Genomic DNA, 17,551 nt, shown 5'->3' with positions numbered 1-17,551 from the left:
GAAACTATTGTTTCCAATTGTGAGTTCAATAAATCACCTGGGCAAATAGTGATGGGAAAGACACATCTCTTGTTTTGCTTTGTGAATCTTAATAAAAATGTAGCAAATAATAGGTACAAATAGCAGGGAGTCGCCACACCACAAACGTCACACTCCTATACCTCCGCAGCGCCTTCGTCCCAGCCGCTATAATGCGCTGTCCCAGCCACTGAGCCACAATCTCCTCTTTCCTTGGATTTCCTCCCACACCCTAAAAACGACCTATGGGTCTGAATCACAGATGTACGCTACGCCAATATTTGCGCAGTTAAGCGATTATTGCTAAACTGTGCACTCGTCAAGGACCATCAAGCTGGGTACACACTAAACGATGTGTACCCAGCGCGATATCCTTCGGTGGGAGCCGGCAGGGGTACCTGCATCAGTAAGTGCATACACACTTGCCGATGCCAGCAGCAACGGAACAACAGATGCGGGCAGCATTGCCCCCACTGATGATATCACCCATCAGACCTGCAGGTCCGACGAGTGATGTCGCTGGCTATGTGCGGGAGCACGCATCGCCCGTGATATTACAGGTACACACTGGCCGATATGTCGTCCGATCCGCCGGAGGGTTGGGGTTAGGCTGCGGGAGAGGAGGGTTATGGTTAGGCTGTGGGAGAGGAGGGTTAGGGTTAGGCTGCGGGAAGGGAGGGTTAGAGTTATGCTGCGGGAAGCGAGAGTTAGGGTTATGCTGCGGGAGGGGAGGTTAGGGTTAGGCTGCAGGAGGGGAGGGTTAGGGTTAGGCTGCGGGAGAGGAGGGTTAGGCTTCGGGATGTTAGGGTTAGGCTGCGGGAGGGGAGGGTTATGCTGCGGGAGAGGAGGGTTAGGGTTAGGCTGCGGGAGAGGAGGGTTAGGCTTTGGGATGTTAGGGTTAGGCTGTGAGATGGGGGGTTAGGGTTAGGCTGCGGGAGAGGAGGGTTAGGCTTTGGGATGTTAGGGTTAGGCTGCGAGATGGGGGGGTTAGGGTTAGGTACAAGGGGGAGGGATAGGCCCAGTGTAGTCACTGGAACACTGCTCTGTTAGATGACTGCGCCGGTATTGGCAGTCACATGACCGATGACACTGCTGCAGCCGTCGACATTCTATCATGCCGATATTTGTGTCTACTTGATGAATGTCGACCTATCATACCACACCCGACTGTACTGTCCTTTGTATTTGCACAGTATGGGAATAGGGACAATTACATGACATACGTACAGTACATTGGCAGATTGTTCTCAGTACTATGACTGTGAGGTCTGACTAAGGGTATTTTGTGGGAGCTTATGGGAAATGACTGTAAAGAAATGTTCCTGGAAGATGATTTGAATCTGTTCATCCATTATGTACAGTGTATAATTGCTCTGTGTATCTGCACTTCCCCTGATGACCTGTACTGTACTGTGTGTGCTTCTAGCAAAGAGTAAGAAATGCAGATTCATTAGCTAATATACCGTACGTATCAGCCTGTTACATCCGTGTTATGGGCGGCAATGACAGCAGCTTTATTATCTTTCCTGTAGAACAACTTATTTTAAATGTTTAGTGCTGTTTGTATTTACTCGTTTCTTTACTATATGGTTATTTATCATTCTTCATATACTGCCGCCATGTTACACAGATGTTACAGAGAACAATATTTAGAATGTCGAGAAAGACCATGTGAACAAAAGCAGGAGCATGCCGACACGGTAGTAATTATTATGAACCATCGGCTTTAGAATTTTAAACATGATGGTAAAGCATCGAGTTTAACGTTCTAAAGCCGACACAGTACAATGCCATTACTCCCGTGTCGGCATGCTGTGGTCGGCATTCTGCTGTCCAGGTTGTTTCCGTCAGCATTTTATGTTTTTGGAGTGTTGGAGGAAACTGGAGCTTCCTGAAAATCAAAAAATTGTATAGTGAAAATGCCGTACTAACGCAAAGCTGGGCCGTCATCACCAGTGACTATTCAGGCTCTCCCGGCCCAGGGCCTGATTCAGCAAGGATCGCAGCTGCGATTACGCACTAAATTAACCGATGGTTTCGTTCTGCGTATGCATCGCAGTGAGCCTACTCGAAGACTGCACTGAGATCGGGACAGTGATCACAGTGAGTACACAGAGCCATCGCAGGGTGATTGACAGGAAGTGGCGTTTGAGGGTGGTGATGGGGGAAGGGGGTGGTTGGCGAAACGCAGGAGTGCCAGTGCGTTTGAACGCCATTGCAGGGGCGTGCATAAATTAGCCATTGCGATGCCATACACAGCCTGAGCTTTCACTGCGTGTGATGAAATTAGCAATTCCCGAGTAAGGTCAAACCTAAGTGTGTGTGAGGCTGCGATGGTACTCCATGTTATCGATGGTTTCTCAGTCTTGCAAAGTATTACGGATGTGTGTAAGGTAAGGTGGGCGTCCTTATGTTGTGCTGCGACGGCATAGCGATCACAGTGGATTAGCATATGATCGCAGTGAGACTGCGTGCGTAATCGCAGCCACGATCCCTACTCAATCAGGCCCTCAGACAGCACCTCAGGTTTTAGGCAGCCGGCCCTTTGGCCAGAGGACTAGGTGATGACCTGTTGCCTACTGGGGACGCCTTTAAGCCACACATCATTGACAGGGCATCTTCAGCTGATCTTAGCCAAAAGTCAGAGAAGCTATGATTAACTTACTGATGTTTAACATGATTGAGATGCAATTAATGTATGGTCTGGATAAATACCGGCATTGCGGAAATCTCTGAATCGGGTTCTGTATTCTCACATTATGTTTTCCAAACAGAATGGGAAAAGGAATCCGATTTACGTTGTGCGGAGCAGTTTTAGTGGTTGATTGTGAGCTCTAGAACCTAGTGTCCCTGTCACTTGTGCGGAAGATAAACTATTTGCCACCATTTACCTTATATCGACCTCTCTGTCTGTTCTTGTGAATGGAGCCATGTTCATCTGTACTGTATCTTCTTTTAGGGCGTTGGTGTGTCTGTGCACGGAGACTTTAGGGTGGCCTCTGAGAAGACCCTGTTTGCCATGCCAGAAACTGCAATAGGTAAGGATACGGGTTCTCATTTTCCCTAGTAGCGGAAAAAATAAATAGAGTCTAATTTGTTTTTACAGCTTTGGGGTTTGTGTTTGAGTAAATGACAGAAAATCTAACGTTCTACATATTACTGTTAATCGTAGCTGCTGATGTAAAAACAAATATGTTGCAGAAGGGATGCATACTAAGTTATCAGTACAGGAAGACCCTGCTAAGCGCTACCTTGCAGAGTGCTGACTCCTTGCAATGCCCATCAAATAATGAGAATGCTTTGTACACTCTCAGTTCATGCTGTGCATCCATTGTATGACCTTGAACCCTTGCTTGCTCTCACTTCTCGTTTGCCCTCACTCCTCTGCTTGCCCTCACTCCTCTGCTTGCTCACTCCTCTGCTTGCCCTCACTCCTCTGCTTACCCTCACTCCTCTGCTTGCTCACACCTCTGCTTGCTCACACCTCTGCTTGCCCTCACTCCTCTGCTTGCCCTCACTCCTCTGCTTGCCCTCACTCCTCTGCTTGCTCACTCCTCTGCTTGCTCACTCCTCTGCTTGCCCTCACTCCTCTGCTTGCTCACTCCTCTGCTTGCCCTCACTCCTCTGCATGCCCTCACTCCTCTGCTTGCCCTCACTCATCCGCTTGCCCTCGCTCCTCTGCTTGCCCTCGCTCCTCTGCTTGCTCTCGCTCCTCTGCTTGCCTCGCTCCTCTGCTTGCCTCGCTCCTCTGCTTGCCCTCACTCCTCTGCTTGCCCTCGCTCCTCCGCTTGCCCTCGCTCCTCTGCTTGCCCTCGCTCCTCTGCTTGCCCTCGCTCCTCTGCTTGCCCTCTCTCCTCTGCTTGCCCTCGCTCCTCTGCTTGCTCTCACTCCTCTGCTTGCTCTCACTCCTCTGCTTGCTCTCACTCCACTGCATGCTCACTCCTCTGCATGCCCTCACTCCTCTGCTTGCCCTCACTCCTCTGCTTGCCCTCACTCCTCTGCTTGCCCTCACTCTTCTGCATGCTCACTCCTCTGCTTGCCCTAGCTCCTCTGCTTGCCCTCGCTCCTCTGCATGCCCTCACTCCTCTGCTTGCCCTCACTCTCTGCATGCTCTCGCTCCTCTGCTTGCCCTCGCTCCTCTGCTTGCCCTCGCTCCTCTGCATGCTCTCGCTCCTCTACATGCCCTCGCTCCTCCGCTTGCTCTTGCTCCTCCGCTTGCTCTACAAATTATTATTTTCTAGGGAACAGGCACCAGCAAAAATATATCTTGTATGCATTTTCCCGGAAATTAGCATTAATAGAGGCCTTAGCTATTCGCTGACAAATCAGCCACCGGCTCTGCTCATCCACATCAACCCCCAGATCCTTCTCCCAAGCAAGTTCAAATGGAATCGGTATTGATTCCCGGCAGCGGCAGCCCGACAGATGAACAAATCCCGGCAGCGGCAGCCCGATAGCGCTGGAAATCCCGATCGTCCTCAGGTAAGTAATAGCTAACCTAACCTAACCCTCCTTAGGGGTGCCTAACCCTAACCTCCCCCCCAAGTGCCTAATCCTAATCCCCCCTGTAAGTGCCTAACCCTAAATCCCCCCCCCCGGGGGTGCCTAACCCTAACCCTCCCTCCCCCTAGCCTAACCCTAACCCTCCCGGGGGTGCCTAAACCTGAGTCCCCCCCGGGTGCGCTAAGCCTAACCCTCCCTCCCGTGGCTGTCCGCTCATGGCGCCTGGCATCCCTTTGATTGGGATGCCGGGCGCCTGTCTCCTGGCGTCAGGAAAATGACAAGCGTCTAGATATAGACGCCTGTCATTTAACCCACGCCGGGATATAGCAGTCGGGAAGCCGGCTGTCGGGATCATGTCAGCTGGTTTCCCGATTGCATCCCAGTTCAAATGGCTCTGCCTCCTTAGTGAGTGAGCTAGCTATCATGGAGTAGAGAATTGTAATGGCACCTCTACGACCTGGTCTATGGGCTCATAAACGTTGAAAAGGTTTGAGTGGTCTGAGTTGGTGATGGATTTGGCAAGATAAGCTCTAAGACTCCTCAGCTTTTTCTTATGAAACATGATAATAAAATCATTAATCTGAGTATGATTTTCTGCACATATCCATTGGAAACATGATTACATTATATAGATTCCTTGTGAAGATACATGATCTGTATAGCTTCCTTATTGCTGTGGTATTTATCAATTACCCCCATTTCATGTGTTTGGGTTACTTGTTGCATATTTGTACACAAGTTTCCCCAAACAAAGTTTCTGATCAGTTCTGTTTTGAAGTATATTACCTATAGTTAATGTATCTGGATTCATGTGGTCCTGTATAGCCAGATATAATTTCCAAGGCTTTGAACTACATTCTTACCTCATCTATAGAGTGGAAAACCTTTATGCTATATTTTGGTTGTGATTATACATTGCTTTTTTTTTTTTATACCAGACTGCCCATAGCTATACATATTTTGATTTCTTTTTTTCTTCTTTTAAGAAATGTTTTTCATGTTACTTTACCAATCACATTAGTGACTGTTATTTAAGATATCTGATGTCTATATTTATACTATTATTGATACCCCTAAATCTATATGCCCAAAATATCGCTGTTTAGCGCTACAAGTCGCATAAGAAATAATCGCTTTCCAATCCAGTTGTGGTTCCAAAGCACAAAAAGTTATATTATTCACTGAAAAGTATAACGCGCTGTGATCTATACAATTAGTGCAAAAAGCAAGTAAATACAAAGGTACAAGCCGATACATACGCGTGCACACTGGTCCCAGTATACAGTCATCAGTCCAGAAGCCTGTGGTCATCCAAGAAGAATGGCTGCATAGTATAATCAGTGCCCAGGCTATATACCTTACAGAACAAAGAAACTAGTTAACAGATTTCCATTGGGTCTTGCTCCTGGACATTCTGGTACGATGCAGGTCATTGGTCAGTTCATACAGCGTCACTAGGGGTATGTCACAGTTCTTCAGATGTTGCTTTGTGTGGTTTTCCCGCTGAAGAACTAATAAAAGACATTACATACAGAGATACATTCTAACCACTAATTTCCTATGATTCATATCTTGCGGACGCATGATGCGATCTCCTTGCCGATAGAACCAGAGATCTGCAAATAAACAGTGATTTAGAATGGTACCAAACATAATTTGTCTCTTAATCTCTATACCTTAAACATCATATACTTTACATTTCACAACATAAGTATTAGCTAATAAAACCTCTAATATTAAGCTTAATGCTTGGGAACCTTTTTATAAGTGATTGCATGTGTGCGTGTGAGAATATTGCGTAAAGTCGCTGTATGCGTTGTGCGTCTATGTGTTTAGTGCTTATCTGTGCTTTGATGAACAGCGCAACTGTGCGTTGTGCATCTTATATATTTTCTATGTATTATTTAATGTGCGTGTAGGTTATGTTAGGACTTTCAACAATATGCGATAGCAACGCAGACGCACAACGCTAATAATCTCGCACAATGGTTTCGTGCTGACGACACAAGATGGCGTCGTCAGATGCGACACAAAATGGCGTCGCCAGATATTAATTTAAGATTTGGTCTCAGCCAATCATCCGGCTTCGACACTATTTGGTAATAAACTGTAATTTCCAACATGTTATAAGACAGGGCCCTCCAGCTGCTGTAGATGCATCCCATAATGCCCTGCCACAGTTTCAGCATGGCCTAATAGCCAAATTGTCACTGGGCATGCTGGAATGTGTAGTTCCACAACAGCTGGAGAGATGTTGTAAGGATTAGAAGGTCACATAATCCCAGAGAACGCCCTGTTTAGGTCATTGTAGAATCGCTGCCTTTTATATTTTATTTCCCGATGATTCATGATTGCTTCATAGGTAATAGTCCCTGTAACATTACCCAGTGTTTATGTCCAGATCACCATTCATCATGTTTTCAATATTGGCTTCTTTATATGTTGCTCAGACCCTTCTAAGCAGAATAATCCTGAACAGTCGTTGCTATCCGTGTTCTCAGCCGCCGTTGATGTTCACGCAGAACGCCGAGGAGGACATTTAATGTCATAAAGGCTCAGGGAGAGCAAAACTTAATTAGGTCACATCCAGCAGTGCCACATAGTGATCCTATCTGAGGGAAATCTGTGTCAGGCGTCCCTCTCTCCAGCTGCAATCCCCTGTAGGGCTTTCCACGCAGACCGGGAAAAAGAGATCCGACGTCTGATTTGCAGCTTAAAGGATTTTCGCCAATTTTAAAGAAATCTCGCATTATGTCACAGGATCTTTCTGATCAGCCCTCGGATGGGAAATACAGTTACAGCGTCATTAAATTCTCCATTTAAAAAGCAAAATCAATTTACATCTCTAATAGCTGGTGAATTATTTATTTTGTTGTGTACAAATAATGTGTTTTGCACATTTAGTAGGTTAAATTATCATCTCTTTACTCGGTGAGTAATGTTTCCCATTGACCATCGCAGCAATGCAACATAGGAGCACCGTGAGAACACATCGCAAAAACTCATTGCAGCGGCTACTGTGATTGGCCATCTTACTTCTCAACTGTTCCACTTTTGGCGAGACAGTCCCGTTTTTCGGGGACTGCCCACCCGCGGGCCGCATCTCTGGGAGAGCTGAGCACGCCCCCAAAGTGTTGAAACGGGGACTTGCCTTGCCCCTATCCAGTGAAGCCAAGACCCCCTTTTTAGGTTCCCAATTTGGAATTTATAATGTTGCGAGGTACAGTATGAATCATGTCTGCAGTACTTGATCAATTAATTCCTTTATTGAAGTTTATGCAAACAAGAGTCCAATGTGACCACTCAGTCCAAGTAGCAAAATCTCTTCTGGTGTCTCCTGGACCTCCGATGGAGGTCAGAAGATGGCCGCGCGCACAGGCCGATAGCTCACTAATGTGTTGTTTTATTATAACACAGCAAAGGCATAGTAATCACATAATGCAGTTATATGGGCAATGCACCAGCGATTTCTATAGTAAAACAGGAATCCTAAAAATAAATGCTCAGTTATGAACCAACGATGCAAATTTTAACAAAAAGTAAAAAATAAAAATAAAAAAAGAATGAAAAGGAGAAAAAGAGGTATAAGATGTTGAGGATAATGTAGGGGGAAAATGTATTAGGGGTAACAGGAGAAGTGGAACCACTGGGGCAAATAATTCAGTCTATACATTTATAGGACCTAGTAGATTGAATAAATTGAGTAAATGAAATAAAAAGTTTTTGTTTTCTTTCATGTGTACATTAATTGAAGAATTTGCAACTCTTTCAAGTCTTAGAGCTCGTCACAATCTGATTCCCACTTTGCCTGATATGGGTCGTTTTCATCAGGCATAATACCGTCCTTATATAGCATTGAGAGAAGACCTTTGGAGGAAAGATTGAGAAGACACTGTCTTTCAGCTCTTAGAGGGTTCTGATGGAAAGCTGGTCTTTATCAGGGTGGTAGATATGAAATGAATCATTTGTAACTATTGGTGGAATCGCCCACTGGAAAACCTGGGAAGAGCAGCTATTTCAGAAAATGTCTGTATCTGCAGAATGTTGACATGTTCACAATGTAGACATGTCACTGTGAAACGTCAACATTCTGCACGGACCGGCAACAAAGGGTTAGGCTTAGGCTGTGGGAGGGGAGGGTTAGGCTGTGGGAGGGTTAGGGTTAGGCTGTGGGAGGGGAGGGTTAGGCTTAGGCTGTGAGAGGGGAGGGTTAGGCTACGGGAGGGGAGGGTTAGGCTTAGGCTGTGGGAGGGTTAGGCTTAGGCTGTGGGAGGGGAGGGTTGGCTTAGGCTGTGGGAGGGGAGGGTTAGGCTTAGGCTGTGGGAGGGGAGGGTTAGGCTATGGGAGGGGAGGGTTAGGCTGTGGGAGGGGAGGGTTAGGCTGGGGAAGGGGAGGGGAGGGTTAGGCTTAGGCTGTGGGAGAGGAGGGTTAGGCTTAGGCTGTGTGAGGGGAGGGTTAGGCTGTCGGAGGGGAGGGTTGGCTTAGGCTGTGGGAGGGGAGGGTTAGGCTTAGGCTGTGGAAGGGGAGGGGAGGGTTAGGCTTAGGCTATGGGAGGGGAGGGTTAGGCTGTGGGAGGGGAGGGTTAGGCTTAGGCTGTGGAAGGGGAGGGGAGGGTTAGGCTTAGGCTGTGGGAGGGGAGGGTTAGGCTTAGGCTGTGTGAGTTGAGGGTTAGGCTGTGGGAGGGGAGGGTTAGGCTTAGGCTGTGGGAGGGGAGGGTTAGGCTGTGGGAAGGGAGGTTAGGCTTAGGCTGTGGAAGGGGAGGGGAGGGTTAGGCTTAGGCTGTGGGAGGGGAGGGTTAGGTTTAGGCTGTGGGAGGGGAGGGTTAGGCTTAGGCTGTGGAAGGGGAGGGCAAGGCTTAAGCTGTGGGAGGGGAGGGTTAGGCTACGGGAGGTAAGGGTTAGGCTTAGGCTGTGGGAGGAGAGGGATAATCTATGGGAGGGGATGGTTAGGCTATGGGATGGGAGGGTTAGGCCACGGAAGGGGAGGGTGTCGACATGATTACGGTCTATGTGGTCAATGTTGACATTACGATCATGTCGACATTCTCTTGTTGACATTATGAATTCGACAAAATATACCACCTTGCGTGCTAAATCTCACCCTCTGTCCCTTCTTTGCATACTTACAGCATCTAATATCTTCCCCTCTTAGTATTATCCAGTCCCAGACCCCCCACACCCCACCTTGTCCAGCTTTCCTGGCACATCTCTCCCATGACGTGTCTGGGTTCCACTTTCCCTACTCTCCCGGCTGCAGTGTAATGCCTTTCCTTACAGGAACACTAATCATGTGTGTGGTTATTGGTGTAAATCTTTAATGACTTGCTAGAATTGTTATGTCTGTCCCACAGACTGCTGAAGCCAATGTATATTTATTTATCCCTCCAATTGCAGGTCTATTGTACACTCATACTATGTGTCTGTATACAAATGTATAACTTAGCGCAGGTGAATGATGATCATGTAGAGAAAGAGTTTAGTCTATTGATTGATTGATTGATTGGATGTAACTGATACACTTTAAACTCTGTTCTGATTTCAGTAAAATAGTGTGTAAATTGTATTGAGCTAATAGGTGATAAATGTATAGTAACATACAGTAGTGTCGCCATACTGGAAGGTGAAGGCACCACATGGTTCATAAAGAAAGACGGCTTTATGCAGGAGTGCTTAGTAAATGTGACTTACAGATGTGGCCACATACATCTATCCTCACTGCACTACAAGTCGCGTTACACATAACGCGTAAGTGGCGTGTGACTCTGTAGCGCCGAGCGTCTTTTCGGTTGACTTTTCTTACCTTCAAATGCGTCTTTTTCGCACAGCAGTGTGGATAGAACGCACAAGCAGCTCCTGCTGATTAAAATGATATGCAGCATGCCTATGTTCTGTGTGCGACAGCGGGTGTATCTGCATGCGTAACGCTACGTCACAGTGCCAGCGGCTGTGTCACTAACGTAGCATTTCACATGCAGAACCTGCTTGTGCGATCTATTCGCATCATTGTGCGACTAAGACGCGTTTGAAGGTAAGAAATCGCACGAAAAGACGCTCGGCGCTACCGAGTCACGCCACGGCATGGGGCAACTAGATGGGCTGTTTAACGTGCAAGGAGGCTAAATGTATAAGAACACATCTGTATTCAAGCAGCTTAAAACATTTTTAGTATTTTTAAACCCACAAACTAACCTCAAATGCATCTTAGGAACGAATGACGCGATCACCCAGTGATGCTAATCCGTGGGGCCACATTTTGGGGCCATGTTAATTTCCTCCAGGAAGACCCTCGCCACCTCCTCCCTACTCCCTCCCTCCAAAAAAAAAAAAAAGGTCAACATCAAATAAACATCTAAAACGTTTGCTATTGATGAGATCGCTGCTTCATAGAGTCCTGCAAATGGGAAGGTTTATTATACTATCGCTGGCTTGGTCCCAGGCGGTATGAGGGAAGTTGGCACAAGGTACTGAGGAAATCAGAATATCAGCCAGATAGCATCAACGTCATCTCTGCACAAAGATACAAAGAAAAAAGACTTCGCAGAGTAGAAAGAAAGTGGAACAAACAGTGGCCCTGATTCAGAGCAGGACGCCCTGAAAGAGCGCTCGCTCTGAATCAGGGCGTTTTTTTTAATTTTTGGTGTGGCCTCCTGGCCGCTCGCATAGCTGTGGGTGACCACCCACAGCTATAGCAAGCGGCCATGATGATGGTCACGATGGTCAATTCTATCGCGACCATCGGGCTTGCGACAAGACCCTTGTGGTAGGGTCTCGTTCATCGCAAGCCCCAGAGAGATTTCGGCTCTAACAGAGTGATGTCAGTGGGGCCGCCCCCAAACGGCAAGCATTCCCTCGGGAACGCCTCCGTTTGGGCAAAGGCCCGTCCACCAAACGGGGCGAGCTGTCACTCAACATCGACAGCTTGCCCCCTTTGGTACGAGACCCTGAGTGACGGATTGCCCGTCGCTAGCCGGGTCTTGCGCATGCGCACGATGGAGCCGGCTCCGTCGTGCGCATGCGCTGTGGGCCACCATCGACCCGGTTGCGAGCGTGCAGCGCTTGCGACCTGGTCTGAATCAGGCCCAGTATACGCTTGTATCAGGGAATGAAAGGGACCATACACAACACCTATTTAGGTTCGGGTGAATGAAATGAAGCTCTAATAAAACTATAAGCTGTCCTCTGTATATGAAATACAGTATAATAGTACTATAAACTAGCAGTGCCTATTATTAATCTCTGTCCTGGGAAGAAAGGCAGCAACCCAGAGCTGCCGTATACGGATGTTCGTGCATATTGTGTATACATACAGATTTGATAGAAGGAGCAAAAATCACACACTAAGGGGTCAATTCAATTAGCCGCGAGGGGGGCGAGTTGCTGTAGCAACGGCGCGGAAATGCCGGCAGCGGCACTCTCTCTCGCCCTCTGGCCGCCCAATCTCACTCCGTACTTGCTGATTTTTTAAAATTTACCCCTAAATGTAATATTTTATTGAAGTGCACAGCATGGTTAAATAGGGCACAAATTACAGATGTTCCCTTTCTGGGCTCGTTCACACGGGCTTTGAAGAACAATGCAGGGAAGTGCGGTTTGGAATGCGGGTATTAAAACCACCACACGTGGGATGCGATTTTCAGATCCAGCCCGCAGCACTCACTGTCCTGCAGCAGGGAGACTGAGGGGTCTAGTTACTAAGCAGTGTTAGGAGACAGAGTGAAAAGTGATAAGGTGCCAGCCAATCAGCACCCAACTGTCATTTTTCAAACACAGCCTGTGAGATGACAGTTGGGAGCTGATTGGCTGGCACCTTATCACTTTTCACTCTGTCTCCTAACTGTCATTTTTCAAACACAGCCTGTGAGATGACAGTTGGGAGCTGATTGGCTGATACCTTATCACTTTTCACTCTGTCTCCTAACTGTCATTTTTCAAACACAGCCTGTGAGATGACAGTTGGGAGCTGATTGGCTGGCACCTTATCACTTTTCACTCTGTCTCCTAACACTGCTTAGTAACTAGACCCTTGAAAGGTGAAGCTGCGCCCGTGTGTCGCGGTTTGCATAACCCGACGCTGTATGCGGCACGTGCAGTGTATACCGGGCTGCGTGGGAAAACCAGATGATAAAAACATTTTGCTCCTAATATTGTGCAAGAACCCAGAGCTCCTCCGCGCCTGGCCCAGTCCGCCAGGGGCCGGCTCTCGCGTCTAGATATGACCGGCCCATGGAGGAGTATCGTAAGCCCCTCTGCTACGCCCCCCCGGTTGTAGAACCACAAGCGCCAACATGCAGGCGATCACTGATAGTGCCACAGGTGTGCATTACGGGTGTTTGCCTCATAATAAAATGAATAATTTTTTTTTAAATAATAAATTAATATTTCCCCCTTTATAAAAAGAAGAATAAAAATACCCTTTTAGGGTAGGATAAAATAGTTAATATTGCCCCCTTTATATAAAATCGCCCCCTTAATTTGTAATCAGATGTCGGCTTCCTAAAAATACCTTCAATGAGAGCATCTCTTTTATTAGCGTAAACATCGGTAACATGGAAGCAGATCGGGGCAGCCATGTAGCATGTAAATCAAGTCTGACCAGCCGCAAACACAGCGTCTCTCCTGACGCGCAGAGCGCCCTCATGCTGCGAAGGAGATCCCAGTGGCTAATTTATACACGCCCATGAAACCGCTATTAAACGGTCTGACCTGAAGTGCCTGCATATGCCCTGCCCAAACAATCGCCCTACTTAACAACAGGGCAGCCAATCAGGTGCAGATAAGAGACAGCTGCTGATTGGCTACCTGACTATTTAAGTAGGCGGGTTTACCGGAGATGAACTAATTTTGCGTTGGGTTCTTCCGGTAATCAGCCCGTTCTCTCCATAGGGTTTTTTTTTTTTTCTTAATTCCCCTGTATGGATTACATGGGATCAACAAATGACAATGGTAATTTCGGTATGTATTACATTATAAAGAGGGCGCTATTAATATTTTATTTAAATAGAGGAAGCAAAACCAGATCTAATTTGTTAGTGCTCAACCGGGGACCCCTAAGTATCAGAGTATCAGTATTAAACTATTAAACCATATTTAACAAGCTATGAGAACACATGTTGAATGCCCCTCCTGTGTGTACAGGGCCTTAATTAGAAATTAAATAATGTTATCTCTTGTTTAGTATCCACCGGCTGATAACTTAGCTAAGTTTGTGGAACTTATCAACAATATCAGTCTGTGCTCCCTTTATATGGTAGGATTCACACAGATCTCCCCCTCCCAGATAATGTGAAGGCTTATTTTACTTGACAGATAAATTGCTAGCCCAGGAGTGCAGCGTTCTCTAATTGTCCCCGTGTGACCCTCTGCGCTCAGCGTGTGAAGTGTTTGCGGCCAGCTTAGGCTGAATACAGTAAGTGCAGAACATTCATGGTAAACCTGCCCTAGCTGCTGTAATGATCACCCATTATCTAAATTGTTTAAAGCCATTGAGCAGGAAACATAATAACTCATCGGTTGTGTATTTCAATAGTGTGAGTGGTAATTATGTGTAAATGACGGCGTGACATCACTTGCTTGCAGCAAAGGCATCTATGTATATTTACTAACATCCAGCAATGTCTTCCGTTTTCTTTTATCTCCTATTACAGGACTATTTCCTGATGTCGGAGGGGGGTATTTCTTACCACGCCTTCCCGGGAAGATTGGTTTATATATCGCTCTTACTGGGATGAGATTAAAGGGTAGAGACGTACAGAAGGCTGGAATCGCTACTCACTTTGTTGAGTCCCAGAAGGTTGGTATTCACATTACGCTGTTACCATTAATGTTATCATTGTTGCCCTGTTATGCAGTGGTCACTATTCTAAACAGCGACTGTACATGCTTGGCATGCCGACATTGACCACATCAACATTCATCATGTTGACTCGATGAAATGTCGACACGATTAGAATGTTGTCAAAATGTTCCTGGTGGTCTAGTGATGACTTGGTACGGCGGCTCCAGCTGTGTAATCCAGTCCGGCAGTGACGTCAGGGTGACTTCTGGCGGATCCTGCCGTGCTTCCGATAATAAACATGTCTAATACTAACCCTCCCCCTTGTGCCTAACCTCCCATCCAATAGCCTAACCCTAATCTCCCCTCTTCTAGCCTAATTCTCCCCTCCCATACCCTAACTTTAACTCAACCCTCTCGTAGCCTAACCCTCCCCTCCCCGTAGTCTAACCCTCCCCTCCCCGTAGTCTAACCCTCCCCCTAGTGCTTAGCCTTAACTCTCCTTTACCGTAGCATAACCTTGACCATCCCCTCCTGTAGCCTAACCCCACCCCTTGTGCCTAACCCTAATCTCCCCTCTGGTAGCCTAACCCTCCTTTCCCGTAGCCTACCCTTAACTCTTCCCCTGCTGCCTAACCAACCCCTCTCATAGCCTAACCCTCCCAACCTGTATCCTAGCCCTCTCCTCTAGTAGTCTAACCCTAACTACTAATGCCTTACCCTAACTCTCCTTTCCCGTAGACTAACCTTGAACCTCCCCCCCCGTAGCCTTCCCCTACCCCTTGTGCCTAACCCTAATCTCCCCTCTCGTAGCTTAACCCTCCCCTCCCTTAGCCTAACCTTTACCCAATTTTTGTACCTAACTCTAACCCTTCCCTCCCATAGCCTAACCCTAACCCTTCTCCTAATGCCCAAGTGTAATCTCCCCTCTAGTAGCGTAACCCTAACCATCCCCTCCCATAGCCTAACTCTCCCGTCCCATAGTCTAACCCTCCCCTCCCATAGCCCAACCCTCCCCTCCCATAGTCTAACCCTCCCCTCCCAGTCTAACCCTCCCCTCCCATAGCCTAACCCTCCCCTCCCATAGCCTAACCCTAACCCTTCCCCTAATACCCAACTGTAATCTCCCCTCTAGTAGCGTAAACCTAACCCTCCCCTCCCATAGCCTAACCCTCCCCTCCCATAGCCTAACCCTCCCCTCCCATAGTCTAACCCTCCCCTCCCATAGTCTAACCCTCCCCTCCCATAGCCTAACCCTCCCCTCCCATAGCCTAACCCTCCCCTCCCATAGCCTAACCCTCCCCTCCCATAGCCTAACCCTTCCCCTAATGCCCAACTGTAATCTCCCCTCTAGTAGTGTAACCTTAACCCTCCCCTCCCATAGTCTAACCCTCCCCTCCCATAGTCTAACCCTCCCCTCCCATAGCCTAACCCTAACCCTTCCCCTAATGCCCAACTGTAATCTCCCTTCTAGTAGCGTAACCTTAACCCTCCCCTCCCATAGTCTAACCCTCCCCTAGTGTCTAAGCTTTACCTTCTCTCCCATAGTCTAACCCTCCCCCTAGTGTCTAAGCCTTATCTCCTCTCCCATAGCCTAACTCTCCCCCTAGTGTCTAACCCTAACGTTCTCTCCCATAGCCTAACCCTCCCCCTAGTGTCTAAGCCTTACCTCCTCTCCCATAGCCTAACCCTCCCCCCTAGTGTCTAAGCCTCTCCTCCTCTCCCATAGCCTTACCCTCTCCCTAGTGTCTAAGCCTTACCTCCTCTCCCATAGCCTAACCCTCCCCCTAGTGTCTAAGCCTTACCTCCTCTCCCATAGCCTAACCATCCCCCTAGTGTCTAAGCCTTACCTCCTCTCCCATAGCCTAACCATCCCCCTAGTGTCTAAGCCTTACCTCCTCTCCCATAGCCTAACCCTCCCCCTAGTGTCTAAGCCTTACCTCCTCTCCCATAGCCTAACCATCCCCCTAGTGTCTAACCCTAACCTTCTCTCCCATAGCCTAACCCTCCCCCTAGTGTCTAAGCCTTTCCTCCTCTCCCATAGCTTAACCCTCCCCCTAGTGTCTAACCCTCCCCCTAGAGTCTAAGCCTTACCTCCTCTCCCATAGCATAACCCTCCCCCTAGTGTCTAACCCTAACCTTCTCTCCCATAGCCTAACCCTCCCCCTAGTGTCTAACCCTAACCTTCTCTCCCATAGCCTAACCCTCCCCCTAGTGTCTAAGCCTTTCCTCCTCTCCCATAGCCTAACTCTCCCCCTAGTGTCTAAACCTCTCCTCCTCTCCCATAGCCTTACCCTCTCCCTAGTGTCTAAGTCTTACCTCCTCTCCCATAGCCTAACCCTCCCCCTAGTGTCTAAGCCTTACCTCCTCTCCCATAGCCTAACCCTCCCCCTAGTGTCTAAGCCTTACCTCCTCTCCCATAGCCTAACCCTCCCCCTAGTGTCTAAGCCTTACCTCCCTCTCCCATAGCCTAACCCTCCCCCTAGTGTCTAAGCCTTACCTCCTCTCCCATAGCCTAACCCTCCCCCTAGTGTCTAAGCCTTACCTCCTCTCCCATAGCCTAACCCTCCCCCTAGTGTCTAATCCTAACCTTCTCTCCCATAGCCTAACCCTCCCCCTAGTGTCTAACCCTAACCTTCTCTCCCATAGCCTAACCCTCCCCCTAGTGTCTAACCCTAACCTTCTCTTCCATAGCCCAACCCTCCCCCTAGTGTCTAAGCCTTTCCTCCTCTCCCATAGCCTAACCCTCGCCCTAGTGTCTAAGCCTCTCCTCCTCTCCCAAAGCCTTACCCTCTCCGTAGTGTCTAAGCCTTACCTCCTCTCCCATAGCCTAACCCTCCCCCTAGTGTCTAAGCCTTACCTCCTCTCCCATAGCCTAACCCTCCCCCTAGTGTCTAAGCCTTACCTCCTCTCCCATAGCCTAACCATCCCCCTAGTGTCTAAGCCTTAACTCCTCCCCCTTAGCCTAACCCTCCCCCTAGTGTCTAAGCCATACCTCCTCTCACATAGCCTAACCCTCTCCCTAGTGTCTAAGCCTTACCTCCTCTCCCATAGCCTAACCCTCCCCCTAGTGTCTAAGCCTTACCTCCTCTCCCATAGCCTAACCCTCCCCCTAGTGTCTAAGCCTTACCTCCTCTCCCATAGCCTAACCCTCCCCCTAGTGTCTAAGCCTTACCTCCTCTCCCATAGCCTAACCCTCCCCCTAGTGTCTAAGCCTTACCACCTCTCCCATAGCCTAACCCTCCCCCTAGTGTCTAAG

General features: G+C 48.1%; 1 protein-coding gene across 2 annotated transcripts in view; it reads left to right on the top strand.

Annotated features, from left to right (window-relative positions):
* The window catches only part of HIBCH (3-hydroxyisobutyryl-CoA hydrolase), a 127,040-nt gene that overhangs the window by 62,430 nt on the left and 47,059 nt on the right, over positions 1-17,551 (top strand). For both annotated transcript variants that reach the window (XM_088464544.1, XM_088464542.1), the window contains 2 exons: positions 2,978-3,056; positions 14,165-14,310. In XM_088464544.1, the coding sequence (XP_088320670.1) occupies positions 2,978-3,056; positions 14,165-14,310 (225 nt within the window). The remainder of the gene's footprint in view (positions 1-2,977; positions 3,057-14,164; positions 14,311-17,551) is intronic.

The sequence above is a fragment of the Taudactylus pleione genome, unplaced genomic scaffold (genome assembly GCF_031769625.1).
Source record: "Taudactylus pleione unplaced genomic scaffold, aTauple2 ptg001683l, whole genome shotgun sequence".
NCBI classification, from domain to species: domain Eukaryota; kingdom Metazoa; phylum Chordata; class Amphibia; order Anura; family Myobatrachidae; genus Taudactylus; species Taudactylus pleione.
The sequence above is the reverse complement of the archived record's forward strand: the minus strand, read 5'-3'. Positions and strand labels throughout refer to the sequence as shown.